Source organism: Numida meleagris, chromosome 2 (genome assembly GCF_002078875.1).
Source record: "Numida meleagris isolate 19003 breed g44 Domestic line chromosome 2, NumMel1.0, whole genome shotgun sequence".
NCBI classification, from domain to species: Eukaryota; Metazoa; Chordata; class Aves; order Galliformes; family Numididae; genus Numida; species Numida meleagris.
This window is the reverse complement of record NC_034410.1, coordinates 104,703,186-104,730,102: the sequence shown is the minus strand read 5'-3', so window position 1 is coordinate 104,730,102 and position 26,917 is coordinate 104,703,186. Positions and strand designations below refer to the sequence as shown.

General features: G+C 36.3%; 1 protein-coding gene across 4 annotated transcripts in view; it reads left to right on the top strand.

The window, feature by feature from the left end:
- TRAPPC8 (trafficking protein particle complex 8) overlaps positions 1 to 26,917 on the top strand; it is a 50,642-nt gene that overhangs the window by 6,094 nt on the left and 17,631 nt on the right. For 2 of the 4 annotated variants that reach the window (XM_021388847.1, XM_021388846.1), the window contains exons 3-21: positions 2,423 to 2,506; positions 5,425 to 5,514; positions 6,835 to 7,009; positions 7,396 to 7,549; positions 9,011 to 9,098; positions 9,946 to 10,193; positions 11,704 to 11,819; positions 12,922 to 13,072; positions 14,350 to 14,450; positions 14,888 to 14,993; positions 16,370 to 16,501; positions 18,418 to 18,642; positions 20,297 to 20,405; positions 21,115 to 21,309; positions 21,491 to 21,621; positions 22,613 to 22,687; positions 23,311 to 23,437; positions 24,445 to 24,602; positions 25,065 to 25,507. In XM_021388847.1, coding sequence (XP_021244522.1) covers positions 2,423 to 2,506; positions 5,425 to 5,514; positions 6,835 to 7,009; positions 7,396 to 7,549; positions 9,011 to 9,098; positions 9,946 to 10,193; positions 11,704 to 11,819; positions 12,922 to 13,072; positions 14,350 to 14,450; positions 14,888 to 14,993; positions 16,370 to 16,501; positions 18,418 to 18,642; positions 20,297 to 20,405; positions 21,115 to 21,309; positions 21,491 to 21,621; positions 22,613 to 22,687; positions 23,311 to 23,437; positions 24,445 to 24,602; positions 25,065 to 25,507 — 2,908 coding nt within the window. The remainder of the gene's footprint in view (positions 1 to 2,422; positions 2,507 to 5,424; positions 5,515 to 6,834; positions 7,010 to 7,395; positions 7,550 to 9,010; positions 9,099 to 9,945; positions 10,194 to 11,703; positions 11,820 to 12,921; positions 13,073 to 14,349; positions 14,451 to 14,887; positions 14,994 to 16,369; positions 16,502 to 18,417; positions 18,643 to 20,296; positions 20,406 to 21,114; positions 21,310 to 21,490; positions 21,622 to 22,612; positions 22,688 to 23,310; positions 23,438 to 24,444; positions 24,603 to 25,064; positions 25,508 to 26,917) is intronic. The other 2 variants (XM_021388849.1, XM_021388848.1) reach the window with 1 other exon arrangement.

Here is a 26,917-nt window from a genome sequence, read left to right as displayed (position 1 = left end):
TATAAAAATGGACTCAGCTTTGTTTTTATACACTTTGAAAGAATAGTTGAATGCTATTAATAATTCCTAAGTTAAATTTGTTTCCCGGTGTTGTAGTTCCTGCGAACTTATGTGGAAGTGTCATGCTATAGAAAATAATCTCAGTTTGGTTTTCTAATTAGCTTATCAGATTAGAGGATCTTTACTTATTTTTTTTAACAAATTTGAGATACTAACCTGTTACCCTTGGTTGGATGAATACCAACGGGGTTATTACTAATGCATGGGTTTACTTTGAAGTTAGACCTCCTGGATTATTTTGTTTGTCCCTTCCTGCTTAATGCTTAGAGTACATAAAGTCATCATAAACAGCTGAAGTATAAAGAAGTTTTGAGGAAAAATGAATAATTCTATGCCTTGCACTTTTTTTTTCTGTTGAATTCAGAGCTTTGTATTTCACTGTCAAAATGATTAGAAGAACAGTCTAACAATGTTTTTTTCCCAATCTCCAGGGGTAAGACGTAGTGAATAATAGCAATTGAGATCTGATCTTGAGAGTTGAGGAGATTAAACTCCTCCCAATTAAGACCCTAATCCATTAAAGCCTTTGAGTACATACTTAATTCAAAGCATGTATGCATTGCCCTATTTAAACATGAGGCATTTGTTGTACGTATGCTTAGTTGTACGTAGTTTGGCATGCAGTGAGGAAGTTGAGTCTGTTATAGGAAAAGACAGAGGGTTTTCATACTTCTTAACAGAAAATTCATGAAGGTTAGTGGCTGATGTCATATTTTTTAATGTTGGTTGGTAATGAAAAATGCATAATTCTACAGCTTCAGTTCCTAACATGAGAAGCTACATCTTCAACTTGATTTGATATATCAAAAGTAGGAGAAAAGATTTGTCTCTGAAGACTCTTATTTTTGAGAGCTGTTTTCTAGTTTCCATGCCTCCTTATCAGAGAGGATTGGATTATTTGCTTGCTGTTTTAATACAGAAATTTTTGTATGTTTGAATTCTGCAGTATGGAAGACTCCCAGGAAAGCAGAACTGTTTTAATGCAGAGAATGTGTCTTAGTATTTCTAATGGCCTCAGTTTAGAAGCAGGGGGAGAGAGTGATAGTGACTTTATCATGCCGTTCTTTGTAGTGTTGGAAGAAAGTACCTCTCCTTTTGTTTTCCTTACCATATCTGAGGCTGCAGCAGTAAATAATTCTCACACATGGCCATATTGTCTCTCGGTGAATAGGTTCTTATTTCCATTCAGACTGACTGTGTGCTTAATGGACAGAAGGAGGAGGGACTAAAATCTGTTCAGTAGCATACAAAAACGCTGAAGCACTTCTTGAGTTTTGTAGTTCTGTGGTACACTTCCTTAGGGCTTTAGCATGAAACACAAGCACAGTGTACTTGATGAAATTTGGTTCTTGTTACACTGTAGGAGCATGTGTGGAAGTCTAGCTTGTCAGATAGTTGTTTTTCTACTTAGGAAACATTGTGTTTCCTAAGAAACATTTTTTTTCTACCTTGTTAGAGCATCTTATTAGAAACTGGTGAAAGGTTTCATTCCTGACCAGAAAACAAATATATTTTTGTCACATTTCCATAGGAATACTCTGATCAGATTTGCTGTTTTTTTTCTTGTGGTAAATCAGTTTTCTGGGTCAGTAGTATTGAAACATATTTACTTGATCTTTAATAATGATCAAGTGTAACGTATTAAGAAAGAATATATAAAGAGATGATTTAACAAGGCCAGGTGTGAGTATGTCCTGTACTGAGAGTGTGAAACTGCTCTTAAAAAAAAAAAAGTATTGGAACGGCTGTGGTAAATAGGTTTGATTGTTTACAACCATTCTTTGTTACACTTGTTGATAGTTTTGTTCATCGTTCCATGATCTTGTACTGATGGATCAGGTTCATTGCTGAAAAGGTGCTCACCTTCAGTCATGCATACCTCTGCCATGTACTGGTGCATATGGAGAATAAAGGAAATTGATCCCACGAAAGGCTGAATCTTTTTTCTTCCAAATAAGCTTTCAGCTGCGTCACTTCCATGACTGTTTGTTTAGGGCTGAATGATGCTAACTCTGGCATTCAGCAATGCAAGAATGTAACAGATAGAAGAGAGAATGTTGAGGCAACCATCCAGCAGCAAGCCTCTTAACTGTATTATCACAGGCTGAGAGATCTCAGAAATTGGTAGCTTACTCCTACTAGAAAAATAGAAATGTGTTTACATATAACTCTATTTCACATTGTGAAATGTGGAGGAGCCCGAAATGTTCCAGACTTCGGTTATCTGGAATTAAATGTCTTCAGTCCCCCATGGTCCTGAATGGTATAGATTTTTCTCCTTCATGCTACCAGAGCGTAAAAGTCAATAGCGTGTTTGAACCTGACCTATTTTAGTGTAATAATACCATGTTTTTTCTATCAGATCGCTCAGTTAAAGCTAGTGTCCCTTGGTACAATAATTGGAAAGAAACATTGATGGAGCTGAACACATCCACGGTTTATTCAGGTATCTTTTGTGGTTGGTGCCAATTTACCAAATTGCCCTTTATTCCTTTCTCTGTGTGCCCCATCCACTTCTCCTTACCATATTCTACAACTGTTTAGCACTTTTCTTGACGTAGATGTGTGTTCCTCCAATTTTTTCCTAAAATAAATAAATCAAAGATGCTGGCGGTGGTGGTATAATTTTTCTTTTAGTTGTATTTCTACTGCTGTTAACCTAAATCATTTGGCCTTTCCATAGAGTCCTGTGAGTGTGTGGTGGTGGGGTGAGGGAAGTGATCTGATGCTGTAAAAGCACTGCCTTGTTTGGTCCTATGGTCACTGTTCTGTATTTCAAACACGTTTTCCTGCTTCTCCATAGATTTTTTTCTCCTCTTACTGGATAGTGGTGCTTTACAAATTGAAACTGAACTATTAACTGTATCAGAGCACACGTGTCTCTGCTGCTCTGATATTCTTTCTGGTGTATGACTTCCTTAAAAACAAAAAGCTTTGCAGTGCATCTTTAGGACTTGTTTCTATCAAAATGCGTTGGCTGTTGACCTCTGAACTTACGCGAAGCTTGATGTTGTGATCTATAAAATGGCCAGATTTTTGGTGTTTTTCAGTTTTAAACAGTAGTAAAGCTTGTGCCTTGAGTTAGTAATAGCTATCGTTTCAAAAGTGTCCATTGACATGCTGCTAAATACTTTCTGAATGTGCTAGAATACTGGTATCCATGAAATTCATCTGGCTTAGTGAGGTGACTAAAGAAAACTAAACTGAAAACACTACTTCTAATGAACTAGACTTCTTAGTTTTAAGCTGTTTTGTATGAACAGAAAGTACCTATTTTCTTTCTGAACAGTTCTGAACAACTTAGCAAGCTACTTAAATTTTAGCTCCTCTTGTTTAGCCCCCTGTAAACATACACTGGAAAACTGAAAAGCATACAGGTCTGTGTTCCTGTGTGACAGTGTATAATACTATATATGAATTTTTTCTCTAATGCTATTTTTATTTTGAATAGGGTGCTTGTTTATTTAAATGTCTAATGTAAATGGTTACAAGCCCTGAGTGAATACCTTTCAAGTTTATTGTGGATATGTTGATGGAATTAGTTACATTTACTAGGCTGAATTTGAAGGGGTGAAAAATAAGTGTAGTATATTCCCCTTTGTGGATCTGTCAGATTTCTTAAACTTCTTCACTTAAATTCAACAGGAAGGGAAAACTGAAATCAACTAAAATGCAGTTAACATTTGGTTTAACTTGGAATGTGAATTAGAGAAGCTGTGGATGCACCATCCTGGAGGTGCTCAAGGCTAGGTTGGATAGGGCCCTGGGCAGCCTGATCTAGTAGTTGGCAACCCTGCCCATGGCAGGGGATGGAACTGGATGGGTTTTTAAGGTCCCTTCCAAGCCAAGCCATCCTATGATACTTATATTCTATAATTTTTACCCTAATAGTTTAACTTTGTTTAATTTGAACCCTAATTACTGCAAGGCTTTGTTATACTTCTGAAAAATATGCATGAGTCATTTTCTCGTGGCTTGTTTTAGTAACAAACTGTATTTTCCTTTATTCAAATACCTGGAAAATACATGTGTGTGTGTATACACACATGTGTATATATAAAATAGACTTAGTAAAACCAAAAACTTTTTTATACCATAAATCAAAGAGTTAGTTAAAAAGATGAAATATGAATGCTAGAAACTTGCCTTCTACAGGTCTACTTGTAATGTTAGATGTACTGAATAGTAGGCTGAGTTCAGTTGTGAGGTGTGAGTATATCTGACTCTTCTGTGGGTGAAGCTAATAGAATATGGCTGGACAACATAAGATGAAGCAAAACATTAAGTTAGTGCGCTGGAAGATAATTGCAACATATAAATTGAATTCAGTTTGTTGAAGTTGGCCAGAAAATTCAGGGTTTGGAAGGTGGCAGGAGGAGGTCAGCTTTAGAGAGTCTTTATATTGCCTGATTCAACTCGTGTTTTCTTGGTGCTCTGTAAGGAGAACAAATACTTTCAGAAATTAATGCATTTTTCTGTACCAGTTATTGTTTTCTAGTTTGCAGGTGAGTTTACTGACCATTCAGTGCAAAGTCAGGTGATTTAAAAATGGACTAATTTATCTCTAAGATATGCAGAGTTAAGATGACCGTAAAACAGTTCCGAAAGGAGCAAATGTTTCATGGCTCTATTGTTGTGGAAAGAATCAGACAAGTTTCTTATGTTCTTTGCATGTCCCAGACGTGCTTCACTTCCTTTAAGATGATATTCTTAAATGTTAAAGTCTCTATTGTAAAAGGGCATTTGAACATAACAGGTTACTATAATAAGGCATGAACGGCACAGCATAGATCTGAGCTTTTAGCTTTTTGGATCTCTACTTGGTCAGCTGACAACTAAACTGTTGCTGTTTATTTTAGCCAGGATGAGGAAGAGGACTGCTGTCAAGCCAAGTCACAATGCTTTCAAAAAGCTTCAGAAAAACTGGCAGGATAGGGCTTTGGTAATTCTTGGTGCCTTTACACAGTTAATTTTTGACTTTGCTTCTGAGTTGTTACATTCCTAGAGTAGGCAAATACAATGATAGAAGAATGTTGTATTTTTTACTTTCCCAAGCCTCTATTTTTAGAGGGTTGGTAAGGAGTTCTTACAATAACTGGATAGGTGAGCCTAATTACTGAAGAAGTTGGTATTAAGATGCTGTTTGGTTTCACAGGATTTGATTCAAAGAGTTAATTTTTCTTCCTTGTGTATATTTTGATGTTTCCTTTTTAGATTGTTCTCTTCCTTTCTTTGCCATGCAAACCTTGTCAGAGTTTGCAATTTTTTACTTTTAGGTGTAGTATTTCATGTTTACTTTTTATAGATGACTACAGAAGTTTGGCAAAATAATTAAATTTGGTATTGCTTTATTGTGTATTTCAGCTACTACTCCTTGGTTTGAGTCGTACAGAGAGTGCTTTCTTCAGTCCATGCCTGCATCAGACCATGAGTTCCTAAACCACTATGTTGCGTGTATCCTTTGGATGGTACAGACCTCTTTAGTGAAGACTTGTAGAACTGCCTGCAGTAATGCAGGAGGCTTTGAAATTTTAGAATGGCTTTTTTCCACAGTGTTTTGAAATATACCCTTTTTGATATGTCTGAGTATACAGGATAATTTTGTTAAGGGTTCTTTGTAGTAAAACCCACACTTCTTTGTATGTCAAACTGAACTCTGAGCTTATACATGTATAACTTAAACTTACTTGTCCTAAAATATTTTCTGCTATAGCTCTTTAGGTATCTGCTGGCTATACCTCAGGCACAACAAAGATCAGTGTGCTTGGGATGTACCTGCAGCCTTTTACAGCATTGCTAGCAGATGGAGGGGAGGAGGTTGGAAAGGGTGTGCCATAGAAAAAAAGGGATTTCAGCTGTTTGGGGCAAAAAGAAGTCTGGAAAGATGCCTAAATGTGTTCACAGCGTTTTTGTTACCATAACTTAACCCTGACTTGCTTGTCTGTGGGGAAAATAAAAATATACACTGTTTTATGTTGTACCTGGTGTTAAGCTTCAAAATAAGGATAATGCTGTGGGTTTCATAACGCTTACTCTGTTTCTAATTAATAAGTAATTCATTACTATGAATCTATTATGCTGTTCTGCTGTGGTGGAATAGATATGTTGGTCGCTGTTTGTGAGAATCTTGCACAGAATTAATTTGGCAAAAAAAAAAAGATTCTGACCCTTGACTACTACATTGTGGTAACATTTAAAGTACAGCTTGCTTTCTGTCTTCTTTGACTTAATGTCTTTAGTTTGAACAGATGTGGCAGAGCAGGCTGCTCCTTATTAGTGATAATTGAGGTGCATTAAGGTAAAAATTGGAACGCATCTGCTTTTTACTCAGCAGGTGTTGCTGTGTTTATGAATGGTGGCTGTTATTGTTGCTCAGGTGATCCCTTAATGAGGTTACAGTTCTCTTTGAGCATTTGAAAATGAAGTACACTGGAAGTGAACTTCTGTTATATCTGTACAAAAAAACAGGTTTCATGTGTGATCTGGATCTGAAATATTAAAGCACTAGCTGTTGTGTATCAGCTTAAATCTGGGCTCAGTTTCAGAACTGGAGCAAAGTTCCTGTTTCAGTTACAAATGTTAGTAAAACGACTGTCTAAATACTGCTTCTGTTGAGACTTAGACCTAATTCAAGTTACACATGCTTTTATGGTAGCGTATTTTAATAGCATAAGATAAATAGGTTGTGTGCAATTTTTATTTTATACACTGCCTGTTTTATCATCACTGACTGTTCCTGAGTTCTTTTGGTAAATGTCCTTAACGTGAGTTTAGGTATGCTTGTAGTTTCTTCTAGTGAGCCAGAGCCTGTGGAGCAATTTCTGAAGCTGTCGCAAGAACAACATCGAATTCAGCATAGTAGTGAATACTCTTATCCAAAATGGTTTATACCAAACACACTCAAGTACTATGTGTTACTGCATGATGTAAGCACAGGTGAAGAGCAAAGGTAAGTCATCTTCCTTCAGGTAAACTATCTGACTGAAATGCTTGCATTTATAAATTCCTGCTAAGATTAGACATGCAACATAATCTACTTTATGCAGTTATAAGGCAGTCTTCTTTAAGAAGTATTTTTTATTTAATTTTTGTGTTGTATAAGATAAAAAAGAATTAGTCATGGCTTCTTGAAGTAGAAGCTTTCTTTGTTGGCTCACTGATTTAGTTCTCAGAGATTTTTGGTTTTACTCTTGCGCTAGGCACCAGTTTGAAAACATGATTTTTCTTCTTTTAAATCCTGTGGACAGTAGTCTAGAGTAGCTTGCTGTGGTAAACACTTAAAATTGAATTGGTTGAATATCAAGATAGGCTAGATGTTATCGTTTCTTTTTTCAGAGCTGACTCCATTTATGAAGAGATGAAGCAGAGGTACGGAACTCAGGGTTGCTATTTGCTTAAAATAAATTCTCGAGTATCTAACAGAGGAACAGATGAACAAATACCAGACCCTTGGAGCCAGTACCTTCAGAAAAACTCCATCCAGAACCAGGTATTGCAATATTTCAAAAACAACTTATAAGGTGCATACAAATACCCATGGGATTGTTTCTTCAGGAGAAGAGGAGGCTCAGAGGTGACCTTATTGCTCCCTGTAACTACTTGAAGGGAGGTTGTAGTGAGCTGGGGATCAGCCTCTTCTCCCATGTAACTAGTGACAGGACAAGAGGGAATGGCCTCGAGTTGTGCCAGGGGAGGTTCAGTTTGGATGTTAGGAAAAATTTCTTCTCTGAAAGTGGTCAGGTGCTGGAACAGGCTGCCTGGGGGAGGGGTGATTGAGTCACCACCCCTGGAGGTGTTCAAGAAACATCTAGATGTGCTGAGGGACATGGCTTAATGGGGAAATATTGGTGGATGGTTGGACTGAATAATCTTAGTGGTCTTTTCCGCCCTTGGTGATTTTATTTTAGTTGTGTTAAATTTTTGTTTAGTTTTGTGTATGTGGCTCTACGGAATAGGCTACTAGGTAGTCGAGCTGTGTGAAATTTAGATTTTTTTTTAACTTGAACTTTGTGTGAGGATGTGAGTCTTCTTCGAAAGAACTGTCCTCTGTGCTCCTTAAAGTCACTGCAGGAGGCACAGGAGCACTAGACTGCCTGAAATAGCAGAATGAATGGAAAACTGAAATAATAAATTACTGAGGTTGCCTGCAGTTGCTAAAGCAGAAGTGTCCATTCATACACCCATTTTGATTAATTTCTTCAGTTTCAAAATTTTTGGTTTTCCTACTGTCCTGTAGTTTGCTGCGTGGCTCTTTTTGTGGTAATTTCTTGCAGTCATATCTAGTCTGTCATATGCAGGAGTGGCAAATGATAGTGTATGCTAGTTCAGAGTATTGGTTTCTGTTTGTCATAGAAGTCTGTATTTTTGACTTCAAGACCAAAAATACTCCTCCTAAATTTGCTTTTGAATGTCTTGCCTTTTTAACTGCATATGATTAAAAAAAGTGTGTTAGTTCTTTTACCAAATCTGGTTGGCAGTAGTAAGTCAAAGCTGTTTGTATTCTGTAAGCTGTTAAGAGGGCCAGTCAGTAGTGTTCCACCATAAATTAGTTATTTATTTTCCATGTCAACTATTCCACATTGTCTTGCTTTTTTTCTTTTATGAGCTTGTTCAGGAGTTGCTTTAGGGAGCATATATTTACTGCTGTAGGCATTGTCATGTAACGGTTCCAGTCAGTTTATGGAGCTGCTTGCTTTAGTTGACAGTGTAGCTATTTTGAGCAAACTGGAAGATACTTGCTTTCTGTTGTTAATCATAGTTTTTATCTTTACAATAGCATGGGACCTTAGGGACTCAACAAGCTGCTTCAGTGAATATATTTGAACATCTAGCTGAGTGTGCTTTCTTTGTATCTAGTGAACTTAAAGTTAACAGCTGCTGTTTACTGATTTTTTTTTTTTCAAAGGATGTTCTCATATTCCTAGCCTAACTTCTTTTTCCTTTCTGGTAGGATTGCTACGAAGACTGTCCTTATACTGTCATTTCAAACAAGAGTACTGACCACTTGATATCAGATGGCTTAGATAATGAAATTAAAGGTATTTTTACAACTTTCAAAACTGTAAAGGGATAGCTTTTATAGAGCTGCCTTGCATGCGATAGTCATCATTTCTGAGTGGTGGTCAAGTTCTGATGTGCACTTAAATACAGTGCTACATTACAAGTGTTAAACTGGCTTAAAACTTCATGAATAATTTTTAAAAGTAATACATGAAGATAAATGTTTCAAATCTACAAGCTTAATCAAGGTATAGAATAAACGTAGGGTAGTCTATAAACTGAAATTGGAAGGAAAAATAGTAACCGCAAACAGTGCTTATTTTCTCTTAAGTAATTACAAGTAATTTTCTAGATGCTCAAAGGTATGTAACCTCATGTAAGCAAGGCAAAACACTGTCATTGATCTACTAAATTGATGTTAATTGGGAGACAGACCTCATGTGATATTTCATTGAAATGAGGTGGATATTTATGTGTTAGACTTGTCTTTTGTAATATTAAGCATATTGTCTCCCAAACTTTGACAATAAATCAGCATAGAATTAAGTGGTTAATTTTCATAACAACTGAAATTCAGACTAGTATGTTATGGTGTAACTTGAACTTTTTTTCTTTTTTAAAGGAAAAGAAAGACATGGAGAACTAGAGTTTATAATAGAAATACAGAAGCAATTTGATCCAGTGTATCCACTGTAGCAATTGCTGCATTTCCATCTTTTCATGAAATGTTTGACTTTGAATTTAATGCTTTCATTATTTTCCTAGCGGAATTTTGAATAGGGAAAGCATTGAAGGAAGTTAAATAAATAAAAATGACATTTAAAACCACAAATATGTAAATAACTTCATATTTACAAGGGTTTTGATGTTTCAATCTTTTTATAGATGGCCTGTCAAACAACTTCAAGACTCATCCCCTTCAACTGGATCATCCTAGCAGCAGTTTAGATAGCACTGATTATGTGAAGGCTACTGCATCATTGCAGGAGTCAAAGAAATCAAACTCTGGAACGCCTCGTGGTGCTTGTTTAACACTCACAGATCATGATCGAATTAGGCAGTTCATACAGGAATTCACATTTAGGGGACTTTTGCCACATATAGAGAAGACAATTCGGCAACTTAATGATCAGGTCAGTTCAAGTCTTAAAAGCATTTAGTCTTGTAATCAAAATCACTGGTGGTATAACTCGTTATCCAACAGTCTGTTCTGAAATTATTATTTCCTTGTGCACCTAATGATTCAGTGATCTTAATGAAAGCTGTAAGAAAATTGAAGAGAAATAGATTTAAGTTTTGATTTGTTTAGTTTTCTTTAAAGACAAACAACGCATTGCTGAAACAACACCTATGCCAACAGAACTTCATTGCAAGTTGGCTCATTGTTAAAGGCTGCCTGAGCTGCTACAGGGATATTTCTTTGCTTCTAAAATTTTTGTTTCTATTGGAATATTCAAGCATGAGGAATAAAATGTACTCTTTGTTTCAACATTTGAACACCCTACCAAAGCTAGGACATGTTTCTCCATTAATAATTGTCTCCAGAAAAGCTGCATACTTTAATTTCCAAGAGTAATGCGTGGACATCCTAAATCATTCTATTCTGTTCGGTATCAGTAGCTGAGAATTCATCTCAAACTATATTTTTGGGAAGTGTGGTACCTAGGATTCTTTCTTTGGAAGGTTGATATCTCTTTAATGTCACGCCTATGTTAAGGCAAGGGCATGCATTAAAATTGTTCTTATCAGAGTAAGATCCTTTATTTTGTAAGTATTTCATTTCTGTTTTGTCTTAGAGGGCTGGAGCAATGGAATGACTTAAATTGGTACAGCCAAATTACTGTATTTAGCAGTTGACCTGTTATCGGCCTGTTAAGTCTCTGTTTTAACTGAATTGTCTAGTTAAACTATAGTATGGACAGCCCTCACACTGAAAACTACACAGTCTCCCTGATAAGAGTTCTGGGATTTTGTGTGTGCTGGCTGCTGTCTTACACTGTAAGAGTTTTAGGATCAAATAAAACATATAGCAAACAGCCTTATGGGTTGGAATGTAGTAATATATTTCTAATAACTGTAGGAAAAGCATGATATTAAAGCTTTTTTTATATTGCTTTTAAAAAGAAATGTGGCTTTATTAGATCAAGGGAGTGGTAATTCCCTCTGTTTGCAATGTAGTGGTACTTCACGTGGTGATGGGAAGAATGTTCTCTCTTGAAATACATATTTAGTGTGGATTTCAGGTTAAACCAGTACCAGAAAATAGACACACTGTTAGATTCAAGCATGTACTTGAAATATTTGCATTTTTTCTCTATTGAAATCTCATAGAATCATAGGTTTGGGTTGGAAGGGACCTTTAAGATCATCTAGGTTTAAGATCTTCATGTCTGAAGCTCACAGCAATGATAGTCAGTTTCAGACAGCTGAGGTTCATTCCATATGTGAATTGCAACTTGAATCTGTCGGAGATTCACTCAATGTAGTGTGTGTGTTGTTTTATTGTTTTTTTTTTTCTTCTGCTTTTTAAGAAATCAACACAGAATTCAGGGAATCTTCATAAGGCTTGAGTTTGTAGATGGCTTAACTTACGTTTATATTTCTTTTGCAGTGCAGTGCTCTTAATTCATTGTCTCTTTGCAGTTAATATCCAGGAAAGGCTTGAGTCGATCATTGTTTTCTGCTACTAAAAAATGGTTTAGTGGCAGTAAGGTTCCAGAGAAAAGCATAAATGAACTGAAGAATACTTCTGGTTTGCTGTAAGTTATTTCAGTCATTGCCTTTAAATCTAAAATGGAAATTCCCTCTTTCTTGCAAGTGGAAGCCTGTGTTAATGGTATTCTGCAAAGCAGGCTGAAGCAGCAATGTTGTAAAAGGCTTGGAATGGTGGAGGAGTCATATAAAGCGCAATGCCTACATTTGAATGATAAAGGCATAGCAAAAACTTAAAAAGGATAAGAGAAAATGTTTACTGAGCCATCTTTCTGCTATATTTACAGTGAACCTTTCTACAGTACAAAGTACATATTTTTCAGAGTAATACTGATAAATGGAAGAATACGGCCTCCCATAAGAGATTTAAAAATCTATTGAAGTCTTTTTTGTTGTTTAAGCCAAACACCATGTAATAGGTGTTCTTATGCCTGTTCATGTGGTTATGTAAATAAATCCAGTTGAGTATTGAATACGTTACTTCTGCAGGTGTGTCTTAAAAGTAAATTAAGGGGCATATCATACTTCATGCTGCTGTTTTTACACTAAATAAGTGTCTTAAATTGTACCAGAATATTTCTTCTGTACGCTTTCTAATATAATTCTCTTCATGAATGACTGTTTCTAATCATGGGAAGAACTCTTTTCACTGTCTGATCTTAACCACCAAAATCTCCATAGCTTTTGGGCTCTACCTAGCCAAACTCAACGTTCCTGAAGCTTGCATATAACTTTAAATTTGTGTGCTTTGTCTTAGAGCTCACGAGCGAGCTATTGTTAATTTCAAAGTCTGTAAAGTTTTATTTTTCCTTCTCTTACAGATTTCTTTAGCTCTAGCAGTTAATAATACTGAGCAGTTTCAGTGATAACTGCATACTTGTTTTAGTGTTTTGTTCAGAGGAATGCTTTTTGTAAAAGTTAGTGGGATAGGAAATCTTGTTTCACTGCTTGCTTGCTGATTAACCAAGTAACCAATTAGCATGGCAGAAATGAAGTAGCTTTACTTTTCTTAACAAGTTACTTTTGGGTAAGGTTGAAGCAATGCTGATTTTATTCCTTTTCTTTGAACAGAAATTAAGATGAGAATAGAGTGTACCTTGCTCTACTTGTTGCAGTTACGACTTTACATTCAAATATTTGTATTCATAGGTATCCCCCAGAAGCACCAGAGCTTCAAATCCGGAAAATGGCAGACTTATGCTTTTTGGTGCAACACTATGAACTTGCGTATAGCTGTTACCATACAGCCAAGAAGGACTTCTTAAATGATCAGGCAATGCTTTATGCAGCTGGAGCGTTGGTTGGTACTTCATATAACCTAGATGTGTTTTGATAGTAATCTCTATTATTTATCTGAAAGTAACAAAGTGCAATCCCTTCTCTCCACCTCCAAATCTATAAGGGTTTTGCTGAACTTGCTGTATCTTCAATAAGTCCTAAGGTGCTCTCAAAACTGGTAGCTGCTCCAATTTTTCCCCATCATGAAATAGATTTAATCCTTAAAATGTGAAATACAGAAAGGAGAATATCTGCAATGCAGCTTCCAGGAAAAAATGGATCTTATTCTTGAGTTATTAGACAAGTTTAAGTGGGAAATAATTTTATAGTGCTACTTTTAGACTTCAGCAAAACATTGACTTCTTGGCAAGTACATCTCCCTAGCTGTGGTGGTGTACCAGTTTTTTTAATTACAGAATTTTGTGGGATGTACTTTGGGTGCATCTTTACAGTGTAGTTTATCAGCAGTAACATTCTCATTCACTAATTCTCCTTGTGAATGGAGATACGAGACTAGAATAATTTCCAGTGAGATAAGTCGGAACACTAGAGAAAACAAGAAACTAGTTTTAACAATTTTGAGAAGCTATTTTCTGGACTTTAGTCTGGCTAACTCAAATTTAATACTTTACTTTGTAGATCCGTGAAAGCATTCTTTTCACAGTCCTATTTTGAATTAAAACCATTATGTAGATGTGTATTTTTGCAGTACAGACAGTTGCACTGCATTTTGCTGATCTCAGAAGCTATCTTAATTTCTTAATGAATGGCTGGTAGAGCTCTTATTACATTTCAAAATTTAATTATTATCTTTAGTTGCTGTAGAAGAACTTTGCTATTCTGTCCCCATAAAAAAAAAAAAAGGAGCTATTAGAGCAGAACAAAAGTAAGATTTCCTTGGAAGCAGAAGAGTGTAATGTCTTTTAAGAAAACTTAGATGATCCTCATTTTAAAAGAGATGCAATGTTATCATAAAAATTATTCCTGCAATAGAAAATTGACTCTTGGACTTAGAAAGCAGTACTTAGTCATTGTTTCTTCACAGTGTTGCGTGCTATCAACTGAAAATCTTCTGTAAGCATGCGTAACTTATGCTGCTGTCTGATTAATTCCAAGCAGAGCCATAAATGGACAATTGTATTAAACCTTTTATCAGCTATAAAAATGTGCTATACACAGTATATGTCAGCAACTGATTAGATATTTGAGCTAGTAGCTGTTGAAATGTGTTTCTCAATATTTTTGTATTTACAATTTGTTGAGAACAACTGTAGTGACTGTGCTGACTTGTCTTTGTAGGAAATGGCAGCAGTGTCAGCTTTTCTTCAGCCAGGAGCTCCTAGGCCTTACCCTGCTCATTATATGGAAACAGCAATTCAGACTTACCGAGATATCTGCAAGTATGTTGTTTACTTCTATGCCAGCCCACTGAAAGATGAAATTCCTGGCGGCTTAGCTTTCTTTCCCTGCACAGTGGTAGTGCCAGACAAATAAAATATCAGAGGTTGATAACCTCTTAGAATAAGGTGCATTAGCTTACCTAGGAAGGAGATGCATGGTGTTCTTAACAGAGTACTTATTAAACTTGTTTCTGGTGGTTGTTTGTCTTGTTGTTTGTCAGATCATTTAGTTGGTTGCGTTATTTTACTTGGTGTTTTGTAAACATAATACATCCAGAAACATTTCCTCGTTTTGACTTGTAAAAAGAAATAAATGCTCCTGTTATAGTAGGACGATGAACTTAATGGTAAAAGTGTCAGTATGTGTTTTGCAGGGGCAAAGCTTTTCATAGTTTCTTTTTGACAAGTATTCATTAATATTATTGTTTTTGCTTCAGGAACATGGTCCTGGCTGAGCGTTGTGTACTGCTTAGTGCTGAAATCCTAAAAAGTCAAAGCAAATATTCGGAAGCAGCTGCTCTTCTGATTCGTTTAACCAGTGAGGTAAAACAGGAACTTTTTCCACTTTTTTTCCCACTCTTGTCCTCCTCCTACCCAAGTACTTCTAGGTGACGTTTTAATTCTTGTTCTGAGATACTTGCTATCCACGATGGCAAATGACCAGATATAAGGCTTGAAGTGAAGAAAATGACTTATGCTGCAAGTGAAGGAACTGGTGCTTTTATTCTTTCTCACACTGTGATTTGCTTCAACTCTTTAAACACTTGCTAAATGTGCATTTGACATCTGCTTATGCTTTGTATGTATTAAGTTCAGTTTAAGAACTCACTGGTTAAAAATATTGGTGTGACTTACTAGACCTCTGATGAATACTGTCCCACATGTAATCACGAGTTCTCAATAGTTCAAGTTACAAAGCTATAACTGCAGCTTAGTTGCCATGAATCATTAGAATCTTACTGCGTAGGTGAAAGTTAGCCTGAACACTTCTGCAATATTAATTAGTTTAAAGTAAGCATGGAAATAATGCCTAACTGTCCAGAAGAGGTCTTACTATCATATTACTAGCGTTACATTTGCATCACAGTTGAGTTATTCACTCAAGTGTATTTGTAGTTGTATTTTTGCCCTTTCAACATAAACTTGGTACCAAAAATTCTGTGTGAGCATATATGTTATTGAACTAAGGACTTTAAATACTACAGGTTGTACGGAGCCATTTTACTACTTTAAATTTTATGTACTGTGCTTGCATTGATTTTTGTTAGAAGCAAGGGAAGTCTCTGTAGGATACTGCAAAGCTGTCTCCAAGTATATTTGTAGTCTAGACACATGCTTGGACATTGTTGTTAGCGGTAGTAGAGTTCAATAGTGGTAAGTAGAGTCTGTTTGGATTGGTTAGAGTAATTATAGCTTTGTTTTAGCTTGAGAGGAGAAGGTGGTAATGGTAAGAAGTGTAGTACACTATAAGAAAGAATCCTTGTTCTTGTAATCTTAATTCACTAAACTACATCCTGTTTTTCGTTAATCCTATTAAAACTTACAGTTAGTTTCTAATATCTACGGAGGGAGGGAGGGGAAAAGGTAGAACGCTTCAGATTGGTGCTAGAAACTGTAGCCTTAGTAACTGAAGAGGCAGAAAGTGTTTGTCTTGCCACTCACGAGGAAGCAGGTTGATAAATCTCCACTGGGGAAGTAGTAGTAGCGCATTTGGCTATCACAATGATTATCCCTGTAACAAGGGGAAGAATTCTTTGTCTTATTTTCTTTTATATGCATACATGTAATGTTCAAATTTAAAGACTTTTGAACTTTACAGCAGTGACAACTTTTTCCTGTTAGCATTAAAACAAGACTACAGATGTGTTTACGTTTATATTTGACTTTAAGGCTAATTCTCCTTTTCTCCTTTTAAATAGGATTCAGATCTTCGTAGTGCACTTCTGTTAGAGCAGGCAGCACATTGCTTTATAAACATGAAAAGTCCCATGGTCAGAAAGTTTGCATTTCATATGATTCTGGCTGGCCATAGGTTTAGTAAAGCGGGACAGGTGAGTATTACCTTTCCACATAGAAAATATGATCAGTTTTTTGTACTTCTTCTGAACAGCATGTTATTATGGAAAAAGATGCTTGGCTTCTGGTGTTTTTGTGTTAGAAGTATTGAGCTCAGCGATTGTCTGAAAATGATTTCTGCATTGATCTTTTACATCTGTGTTTGAAGAGATGCTGAGGATAACTGACTTGAAATTTAGTGATGGTTTTTTTTATTTCTGGGTTTCAATTTTATACCCAAATAAAAAAAATCTCATATCTTACTGTATTAAGTAGCATTTTGCATCTCAAGATGAATGAGTTGCAGAAGTTAGGGTTTTGTTAACAGCTATTACAATAATAACAAAATTTAGTCTGTTTTCCTGGTGTCTTAGCTATGTGCAGTGGAGAGGTCAATGTGTATGAATAGTTAGTACAGGACAAACTGGCACCTAGTTATGACTGCTTAGACTCAATTAACAATTAAACCAATGCAGATTGGTTCTACTTTCACTTGTATTACTGTGTAGGCAGCTTTAACTCTGTGATAAACTCAATTTGAGCATGTCTTATGCACTTCATGTTTGTCTCAGTTGTGTAGTAGACTCTACAGACAACTACTTGCGTTTGATTTCTTTTGAGGTTAGTCACTAGAGTTCAGTTATGGAGCTGCCACTAAATACAGTCTATTTCAGTTCGCTTAAAAGATGCAAACCTGTTACACAAATTGTTTTGTATCGCAAGTCAGTAATAATGCAAGAGTATCCAGACATCAAAATTATAACAAACCCCTATATGTTTATGAAAGGTTATTTTTTCTGCATCGATCCCCTCACCCTCCAAAATAATAGGAGTATTCCCTGAATTTGTTTTCTTGTTGCAGTAGGTTCCCTTTCTATTACTGTCTGACAGTAGTACTGACGAGGAGCTGTTGATTAGAGCTTTTTCAGTTCTTAGTTTTTTAAAATCTCATTTCTCTGACTGGAAAACTGCATGCAGTTTTATAAAGCTTTGACTTTATATTCGTGTAACAGCTCTCTTGTTGCTTGTCTAATTCTTGTAAGGATTCTGGTTTCCAGGAAATGCTTTTCAGCATTCATTGTTATAGAGACCAAAATATTAACAACTACTTAAGAGAAGACAGGCTGCTGAGCTGCGTACTGTAATACCATATTGTAAAGTATCAGTAACATATGCTGATGTGAAAGAATTGCTGCTTGCGCGCTGCTGTCTCACCATACCTATTGGAACATATTTTAGATTTGTTCCATCAGTGCTGTGAATAAGGGAATGTTGTTCCCTTTTTTTTTTTTGAAGCTGAGACTTGCTGGTACAGCGATTGCTTCTGCAGAAACCCGAGGTTTGGGATTGAATGCCCAGGTCCTGATGTATGTACAGGAAAGTAACTGTGGAGCTGATTGGGAGCAAAGCATCTATCTCCCAATGGCTGACATGATTGGTAATTTTGTTTTGTATGTACTACAGGGCTAGTGGTTAACTTGCTGTGCATTTTATCTTAAGTGTTGTTTTTTTTATTGAATGACAATTGAATGGAAATGAAAGTTTAGTTACTGAATGAAACCTATTAAATAGCTCTGTCTTGGAGCTTGGCAATAGAGCTCTGCAGACTCTAGGAGTTGGTTCTGAAGCAACACAAAACACTTCTTAAAAGTAGTCTTCTCTTATTTAACTCACTGCCTATTACTACTGTTTGAAAACATGAACTTTGTGCAAGCTAGGTGCTGTACTGTAGGAGCCAACAATACTTCTGTGCTTAAGTTAACATTGACCAGATGCTGTGAGGTACAGTTCTGCAAACACTATGCTTAGCATAGTGGGGTTGGTGGTAAATACTTTCTTGACTTGCTATTCAGCCCTCCTGGCGCTACAATTACAACATTTGGTTAATAATTATATTTGCTGTTTCTTGCAGAAAAAACATGCCTTGCGTTGCTACTGCCAAGCCATGCAGGTTTACAAAGGAAAAGGCTGGTCTCTTGCAGAAGATCATATTAACTTCACTATCGGTCGCCAGTCATTTACGCTTCATCAGCTTGATAATGCTGTGTCTGCTTTCAGACATATTTTGATCAATGATAGCAAACAACCTCCAGCTCAGCAAGGAGCTTTTTTGAGAGAGTATCTGTATGTTTATAAGGTAAATAACCTTTCTTTTTAATTCCTGGAGTGGTCAGCAGTTCTGTTTTCAGTAGTTCTGTATTATGTTTTTGAGTGATTTTCTGCCATACCTGCTTTGTGCCAGGGTGATTTTTTCTCCAGTTGATATGTTTGTTTGTTTTCCTTTAGATTTCAAAAAACAAACTTGCTGTATCTTGTGTGCATTAAGTTAATTGCCATTGGAGTATTAGTGTGACTCCTTGAATGTGTTTTTACTCAATTAATGATTCATATTGAGGTTCATGGCTGAATTGGAACTTGTGACAGATCTCACCCTTAGAGGAAAGGGATCTGTTATGTTTTCATCTCTTTATAAAGGTTTTTAAGTTTTTTGATATTAAATCTTTGTTAAAGTCTAGATAAATGTGTTACTTGCCAGTGCCACTGATAAAATACTTGGTTTTGATTCTCATGATGCCTGTTATCGCGTATTTCTCCTATGTTTAGTGTTAAGCTTCACGGCAGTAGCAGGTTTTCTGAATTATAAACTATCTTTCAATTATTTATCACTTAGCATATTTCTGATTGGTACTGAGAATTGGGAAAAGTGGATGTTCTTAAAGCTGGTGAATTTTGATTATTTGCTTAAGGCAATATGCTTTCTCAGTAGATAAAAATAATCTCAGAATTGCTTTTTCTACAGGTAAACATAGATTCATTGTTGTCCTAACAGATTCATAGGCAGTAGTCTTGCTTTCTGTTTCCTGTCAAAGAAGTGTCGTCTCAGCAGGAGAATGCCACCTTTTTAGTGCATTGGTGGGAGCTGGATTTTTTGATACCTCGAATTTTTACCTGACAGACTACAAAACTGTCATAACTTCTGATAATAACAAACACACTTCCGAAGTGCAGGTTTTTCCAACAGGCAGTTCTTTGCCCACAAACATGCTTTATGACAGCCCCTGTCCAATTCAGCAGCAAGAGATTAGCATGGATATTGCTGTAGAAAACTGAGTTGAATCCAGCCAACCTCCTCTGGTACTACCAAGTGCTCCCTATCCACGTTGTAATAAAATCAATCTATCTTAAAAAATGTTAAGTGAATGATTAAGTTTATGTGAAAGTTCATGTGTGATTATGCACTGTAGTATACCATACACCTTACAGGATGTTTAGTAGTGATAACTCCACACAACTTGCAGCTACTTTGTGTCTTTTAAAACTTATGAATAGAATTCCTGTCATGTTTGCTAACTCATGGTAGACCCTTTTTGAGACTGCTGTTTAAGTCCACAAGTCAGCTGTGCTGAAGGTCTGTATAATGGTGGTGGTATAGCAAACATAGCTTTTTCAAATATGGTGTTAGACAAGCTTCGCATTATTAAGCTTGCAAGAGCCATGGATCCACAACAGTGATTAGAGTACTGGATTCAAATCTTCATTCCCTTTTTTTTTTTGTGAGGACTTCATGAGCTTTAAGATACTATTGAGAGAAAACATTATTTAAGAGTGTCAAGGCAGAATGAACTCTCATAGCAGTTAATATGAAATGAATCATTTCAGTTAAAGTACTTACTGCTTAAACATAGAATGCATAAAACTTGGTCTCCTTATCATTCAAACACTGGCAATGTGCTGCATGTACCTCAGGTACTTATATAAAGACGTGACACTGTTTTCCTCCTCTACTCCAGAACGTAACCCAGCTGTCACCTGATGGTCCTTTACCACAACTTCCTTTGCCATATATTAACAGCTCAGCAACACGTGTTTTCTTTGGGCATGATCGAAGGCCAGCAGAAGGTTAGAAAATTTTTTGTAAACAGCTTTAAATCCCTTATCTATAGAATTAAAGCATATGCAAGTTCTTCTTAGAGGATTTGTTACATGAAAACAAATGTAGCAGAGTAACTTAAGTAGGATTTCAAGAAGAAAAACTTCAGGTTAGTATCAACTCTCTAAACGTCTTCAGACTTCCTGTATGGATATGAAATCCACATAGCCAAATGTGCTGAATTCTTTTATTTTTCATAGCTTGTATACTTCAATGCAAACCTGTAATGAACTTCATGAAAGGGATTTATAATACTTTAGTAAATGTAAAGTGCTAGTGCCAGTACTAGAAATGAGCTTTCAGGTTAAAGCTCATTAACCTCTCTAGGTTAAAATGTTTGAAACACTGATTCCTGAATGGAAAGCATCTTGAGTGGAAATTCTTATGTAGACTGTGGGACTGTACTCTGGCAAAAGGTGAAAATGAACTGTAAGCTGAGTATACCACATAGCATGCTAAAATCATGGGATTTCACAGTTTGCAAATGAAAGTATATTCAAATCATTGTCAGTGTTGTCTTCCATATGTGCATTTCAAAACATCTGACAATCCAGTGACTAGCTGAATAATGTGTAAAGTGATGGTGACTGAGAAATTTTTTTTAACAATACCTACCAAATTGTTAGTGCAGGCCTCTTTGCAACTGTTGAGTGCCACTGCTTGCCTTATTCTTCCTAGGTGAAAAGCAAGCAGCAACGCATGTGAGTCTGGATCAGGAATATGACTCAGAGTCATCACAACAGTGGAAGGAACTTGAGGAGCAGGTTGTGTCTGTGATCAACAAAGGAGTAATACCTTCAAACTTTCAGCCAACACAGTTTTGTTTAAATCGCTATTCAGATAACTCCAGATTTCCACTTGCTGTGGTAGAAGGTAAAGTTGGAATTTATTCCTTTAACTCACTTTATTCCTGGATTATATTTGTGCAGTGTTTCCTGTACTGTTGTAGATCAAAACCAAAGTTTTTAATGCAGTCGACCTTTTGAGTTATTGAACTTTTAGATGGTGGTGGGAGGTAGCTCATTGTCATTATTTTCTTGCACTCCTTTACTAGAACCTATAACTGTAGAAGTCTCCTTCCGAAACCCACTGAAGGTTCCACTTCTGTTGACTGACCTTTCGCTGCTGTGGAAATTTCAGCCGAGAGACTTCAGTGCTAAACATGAGGGAGAAGCAAAAGATCTGGTAAGGAAAAGAGTTTTGTCTTTTTCAACTGAAGCCTGGCAACTACATCTATGTAATTTAAGTTTTCAAGTTCTCATAGTGTAAGAACAGCCGATTTAAGTGTAAATTTAAAAGAGGGGGAGGAGGGAAGTAAGGGACTATGAATCTTTATGAATCACTTAGATTTTCCCATATCTACAGGGCACAAAGCAACCAATTTGGCAATTTTTCTGTAATAAGTATTGTAAAGCCTAATGCAAACAAAATACTTCAACATTTTGTTGTATGTGCGGTATACCTATTAAGCCAAAATAGGCACCTTGACCAACAGAAATGACTCGCAGAGTTAGTAAATGTTTTATCTAAGCCTCTTTCTTATGCTTGCTACAATGAATGTAGTGAAGGCTGTATGTTCTGGGAAATGATGCTGGTGCAGCACAGGAGCATCTAGATACCTCTGGAATTTAAAATTAATATTTTTAGTATTTTGGGTAGTCTGCTAAGTACTGTTTAATTTGTCGCTTAAACTAATATTGCCAAAACTTCTCTTTTAAGGTCTCTTCTAAAAATTCCATATTTTTAAGGTTTTAATACATTCTAATACAGAGTATTACAGTAAAATTGTGAATGATGTGGGTTCTTAAACAAAATTTTTCATAATGTAGTGTTATATAGACATTCTGCAGGTTAGACACCTGAGGTTTTACGTGAATAACTCTTAATCATTACCATAAGTTTGACCTTCTATTCTGGTCTATACTGCTACTGTAATGATACAATAAATACTTCAGTATCAGTGAAAATTTAAATTTGAGCCATTCCTAATCACCAGTAAGTCTTAAATCTCTTTTTGAAGTAAACATTTGCTGCTACTTCAATTCAGAAAGCCAGTCTGCTATCTGAAATATTCATGCTTTCTTTTGCTTGAATTTTCTAGGAATGCTGCAATAAATAATATTTAATGACACTTTTTCTGCTCAGGAGTAATATCTGAAAAGGTTTTTCTTTTCAGGGAACATGTGGTGATGATATGATAGGAACTGAAGCAATTGCAGAATTTCTAATTAATAGTGAGGAGACAAAAGTGGTAAGTACTGTACTTCATTCAATTCTGAAAAGACTGTTTTTAAAACTTTGAGATAGGGTAAAGTTCAGACTCACAACCTGAACTCATGGTAAATTTTAGGAAATGTGTGAAGAACTGGATCTTCTAAATCTTATCCATGTATATAAATTTCCAATGGGAAAATGTGATAGGATGAGAGGCATTGGGCATGAGCTGAAATATGGAATGTTCTGTCTGAACATTAGAAAATACTCTTTACTGTGCAGGTGACAGAGCACTGGCACAGGCTACCCAGAGAGGTTGTGGAGTCTCCCTCAGAGATATTCAAAACCTACCTGGGCAAGCAGCTCTAGGGGGGCCCTGCTTAAGCAGAGTCGTTGGACAGGGTGACCTCCAGGGGTCCCTTCCAATCAAAGCGATTCTGATATTCTGCCTCTGTTCAAGTTCATTTTTGTTACAATTTAGGATTCTTTCCTAATGTAACAGACACTTCCCAATAAATGACTTGGTTATTGTATGTGGTTGCATCTAATGCAACTATAAAGTATCAAAAGTAGCCATGAATCTCTTTAGTAATTGGACATTTAAATGTAATAATACTTTTTTAGTAGCAACAACAACAAAAATTTAACGTATCTCCACAGGCGAGACTAAAGCTCTTTCCCCATCAAACAGGGGAGCTACATATTCTGGGAGTCGTTTATAATCTTGGCACTGTTCAGGGTACTGTGACATTAGATGGGATAGATCCTTCTATTGGATTTCAGACAGGTAAGTGTGTTATTCCCTCAAGTGTGTCTCTGGAAAAGGGAGATGTGGATTCCATGGAGTATAGAACTAAGTCCTGTTTAATGTTTGACTGTTACGATACAAGGTCTGTCTTCAGATAAAGACACAGGAATGGGAAAAAACTGGAACAGGAAAGTAGTGAATTGACACCTGTAGGAATTCCATGACCAAGGAAGTAACTCCTGCCAAATGCATTCTCATGCTACTTTTAAATCTATGGAAATTTTGAAACTTCTGAATCAAAATTCAAACATTCCATCTAGGATATCTGTAACAAGTTCTGACTCCTTTGCCATTTTTTTCCCCCCCACTTTGTTTCAACTTTTGTCTCAGTGTTGCACTAAAGTTCTTGGTATAGATAGCTACATTTAAATTTAACTGATACTTTTTAAAATTTTCTTTATACGTTAATATAAAACTCTTCAATTGCACGCTGCTTAATCTGCTTTGTTGAGATGTTCATCTGACACTAAAGAGAACTTGAATTAAATGAGGATTAAAGTACGTACTTGAAAGTATCTAAAAGAAATAATGAAGCTTGATTAGCTATCTCTGAACTGGAAATCTTATGGCTGAGTCTATGGAATAGAAATCATTTGAAGAGTGGTGGCCTATTTTTGAAAGGAAATAGTTGATGCATTTTTCTTCTAGCTTGGAAATTAGGAAATTAAATAAATGAATCACGTTCACTCAGCCGTTTACCCACCCAGTCTGTCCCTATACTCTTTGCTGCCAGGATTGTAAACAATTATAGTCAAATGTAGAGGGCAGAGTTAGTCTTCAGCATTGTGTATCTGGCTCTCTTAACTTTAAATAAAAATGCATTCTGTGTCACAGTAGTTCTTTGTCAGTGATGCTGTTTAATCAGTGAGTGCTGTGTGTTCACAGTGACCCCCCAAAAAAAAAATCAGAATGTGGGAAGTTCTGATCACTTTTCAGAAGAAGTGACTTTAGATATTTTAAAAAAAAAGCGTTTAAAATTCTTTCAGGGAAATTTGTCTCCAATGGATTATCTGTACGAGGACGACAAGACTTAGAAATCCAAGGGCCACGACTTAATAACACAAAAGAAGAAAAAACATCGATTAAGTATGGACCTGATCGACGTTTAGATCCCATTATTACAGAAGAAATGCCTTTGTTGGAGGTATACAGTTATTTTTCTTTTTATAGTTTTGAGCTGAGTCTAGAGCAATAGTGTTTCAAGCAACAAATTCATAAACGTTGTTAATGTTGAAATCTTTCCTGCTAATTTATGACCTGTTAGTGCCAAGTTTGTGTTTTGTATCCAAGAGAAGCTTGAAGCTTTCCAGTTAATGTTGTTTTGAAATTGTCACAGTCCCATTAGAATTTGTAGTTTGCAGCTTTTGAACTAAATTGCTATGGGATGTAGACAAGAGGCAAATAAGGTTTTTTGGTTTGTCTGCCATAAGTCCAGAATACTTCAAGCTGGTTTATTAAAAAAGTGTTGTTTTTTACTGGAGTTATTAAAGTGGTCTACCTGGTTAATGACAGCACTTAAACCATAAGTGTGTTGGTTGTTATTTTTGTGCCTATTTGGAATTTGTTTCCATGTTTAGTTTTTTTCCTCCCGTTCTCTCCAATACAGGTGTTCTTTATAAACTTTCCTACAGGACTTCTCTGTGGTGAAATCAGAAAAGCATATGTAGAGTTTGTAAATGTAAGCAAGTGTCCTCTTACAACGCTGAAAGTTGTGTCCAAGCATCCAGAATTTTTTACTTTTGGTGGAAATACTGCTGTTCTAACACCACTAAGTCCTTCAGCTTCTGAAAACTGTAGTGCTTACAAGACTGTTGTGACAGATCCTACCTCTGTGCGTACGGCACTGCTATCTTCAGCTTCTTCTGTAGACTTTGGGGTTGGCACAGGAGGTCAGCCTGAGGTAATACAAGTCCCACTTCCTGACTCGATTCTTCTTCCTGGGGCATCAGTGCAGCTGCCGATGTGGTTACGGGGACCAGATGAAGAAGGAGTTCATGAAATAAACTTTTTATTTTACTATGAAAGTATTAAAAGGCACTCAAAGATGTGGTAAGTTATCTTTCTTCCTGTCCTACTCATTAGGCTGTTAATAATAAACACGTAAGCATGAGCTTTAAACTTACTGAGTTGCAGTGAAGAAGTTCAAGTGGCTTGTCTGTAATTTCAAGTAATGATTTTATACAGTGTTATCTGATTTCTATGCGAAGTTATACATGAAGTTTGATTTGCATGCTGTTTTATAACTCCTTTTTGGAATATTCTTGGGACAACGGGCAGTTGAGTTTGATACCACAAGCTAACAGTATTTTTATTGAATTGAACTTAGAATCATAGAATCACCAAAGTTGGAAAAGACCTACAAGATAATCCAGTCCAACCATCCGCTTATTGCCAGTAGTTCTCACTTACTACTTATTTTAAAGTTCCAACCTTGTCCCATGCTGTAAAGGCTCAGGAGAACTTTTCTGAGAAACCTGTTCTTCAGAGTTTCTGGAGTAAATAGTTATTTGTTCCAGAAAGTGAATACATCAGCAGTTAGGAAGCCATAACATAGTTTTAACAAACAGATACATTAAGAAATGAAGACTCTCTTTCTCCTTTCTTCAACTCTTCTTTACTGTTTTTACAAGACTGTCTTACAGCTGTTACAATTCAAACCTAGAGCTGAAAATGAAGTTTTAACAAGCTTTATTTAGTTTTCAGCCTTGTAGTAAAACTGGTTGCAGACTTAATAAATGTAATTATTTAATTTTCTGGGAGGCAGTTCTACTATGGAGTTGCATGTTGGATTTGTTCGTTGGGAGAAATGTGCCTCAGCCTGCATTAAGTAGCAGCATAGACTATGAGGAATGCATCTGTAGGGTTGGGACTGGGGACCTGTCTGCCGTAGTATACAGATTCAGGGTGATGGTACCTTAAGTGAGCTGTAGTGCGGTGTACTTAATATCAGGTTGTGGCTGGAGCTTGTTTTCCAGGTTAGCTCTGGCAAGGAAGCCAAGCTCATGTTGTGAGACTGCTTCATCATGTAAACCAAAGCAAAGTAAGCTGAAGATGGTCAAGAGTAGATCAGCGTATTCCTGAAATCAAATTACAGGTCATTCCTTCAAACTTAGAACTGGCATTTCAGGAAATATAGATACATTTTCATTTGGTTTTATTCCCTTTTCCTACAGGTTAGCTTATAGGTTTTCTCTTCTTTTTTTTAAAGAATGGAGCTTATTTCTCCTTTGATTTCATAGAATTCAGGAAGTGAGGTGTTTGAGAGATGAAATACAGTTACTTGGAGACTGTATTCGCTCCCCACTGTATTGAAGTTTCCAGGGAGACTTAAATGATGTGATATTATCTAATAATAGTTCTGTAGATTGGCCATGATTCTTACATTTTCAAAACGTAGTTTAATATGCGGCGCTTGTAAGTTATGCTGACACCTGTATATCTCTGAGAATTGTTTGCAAA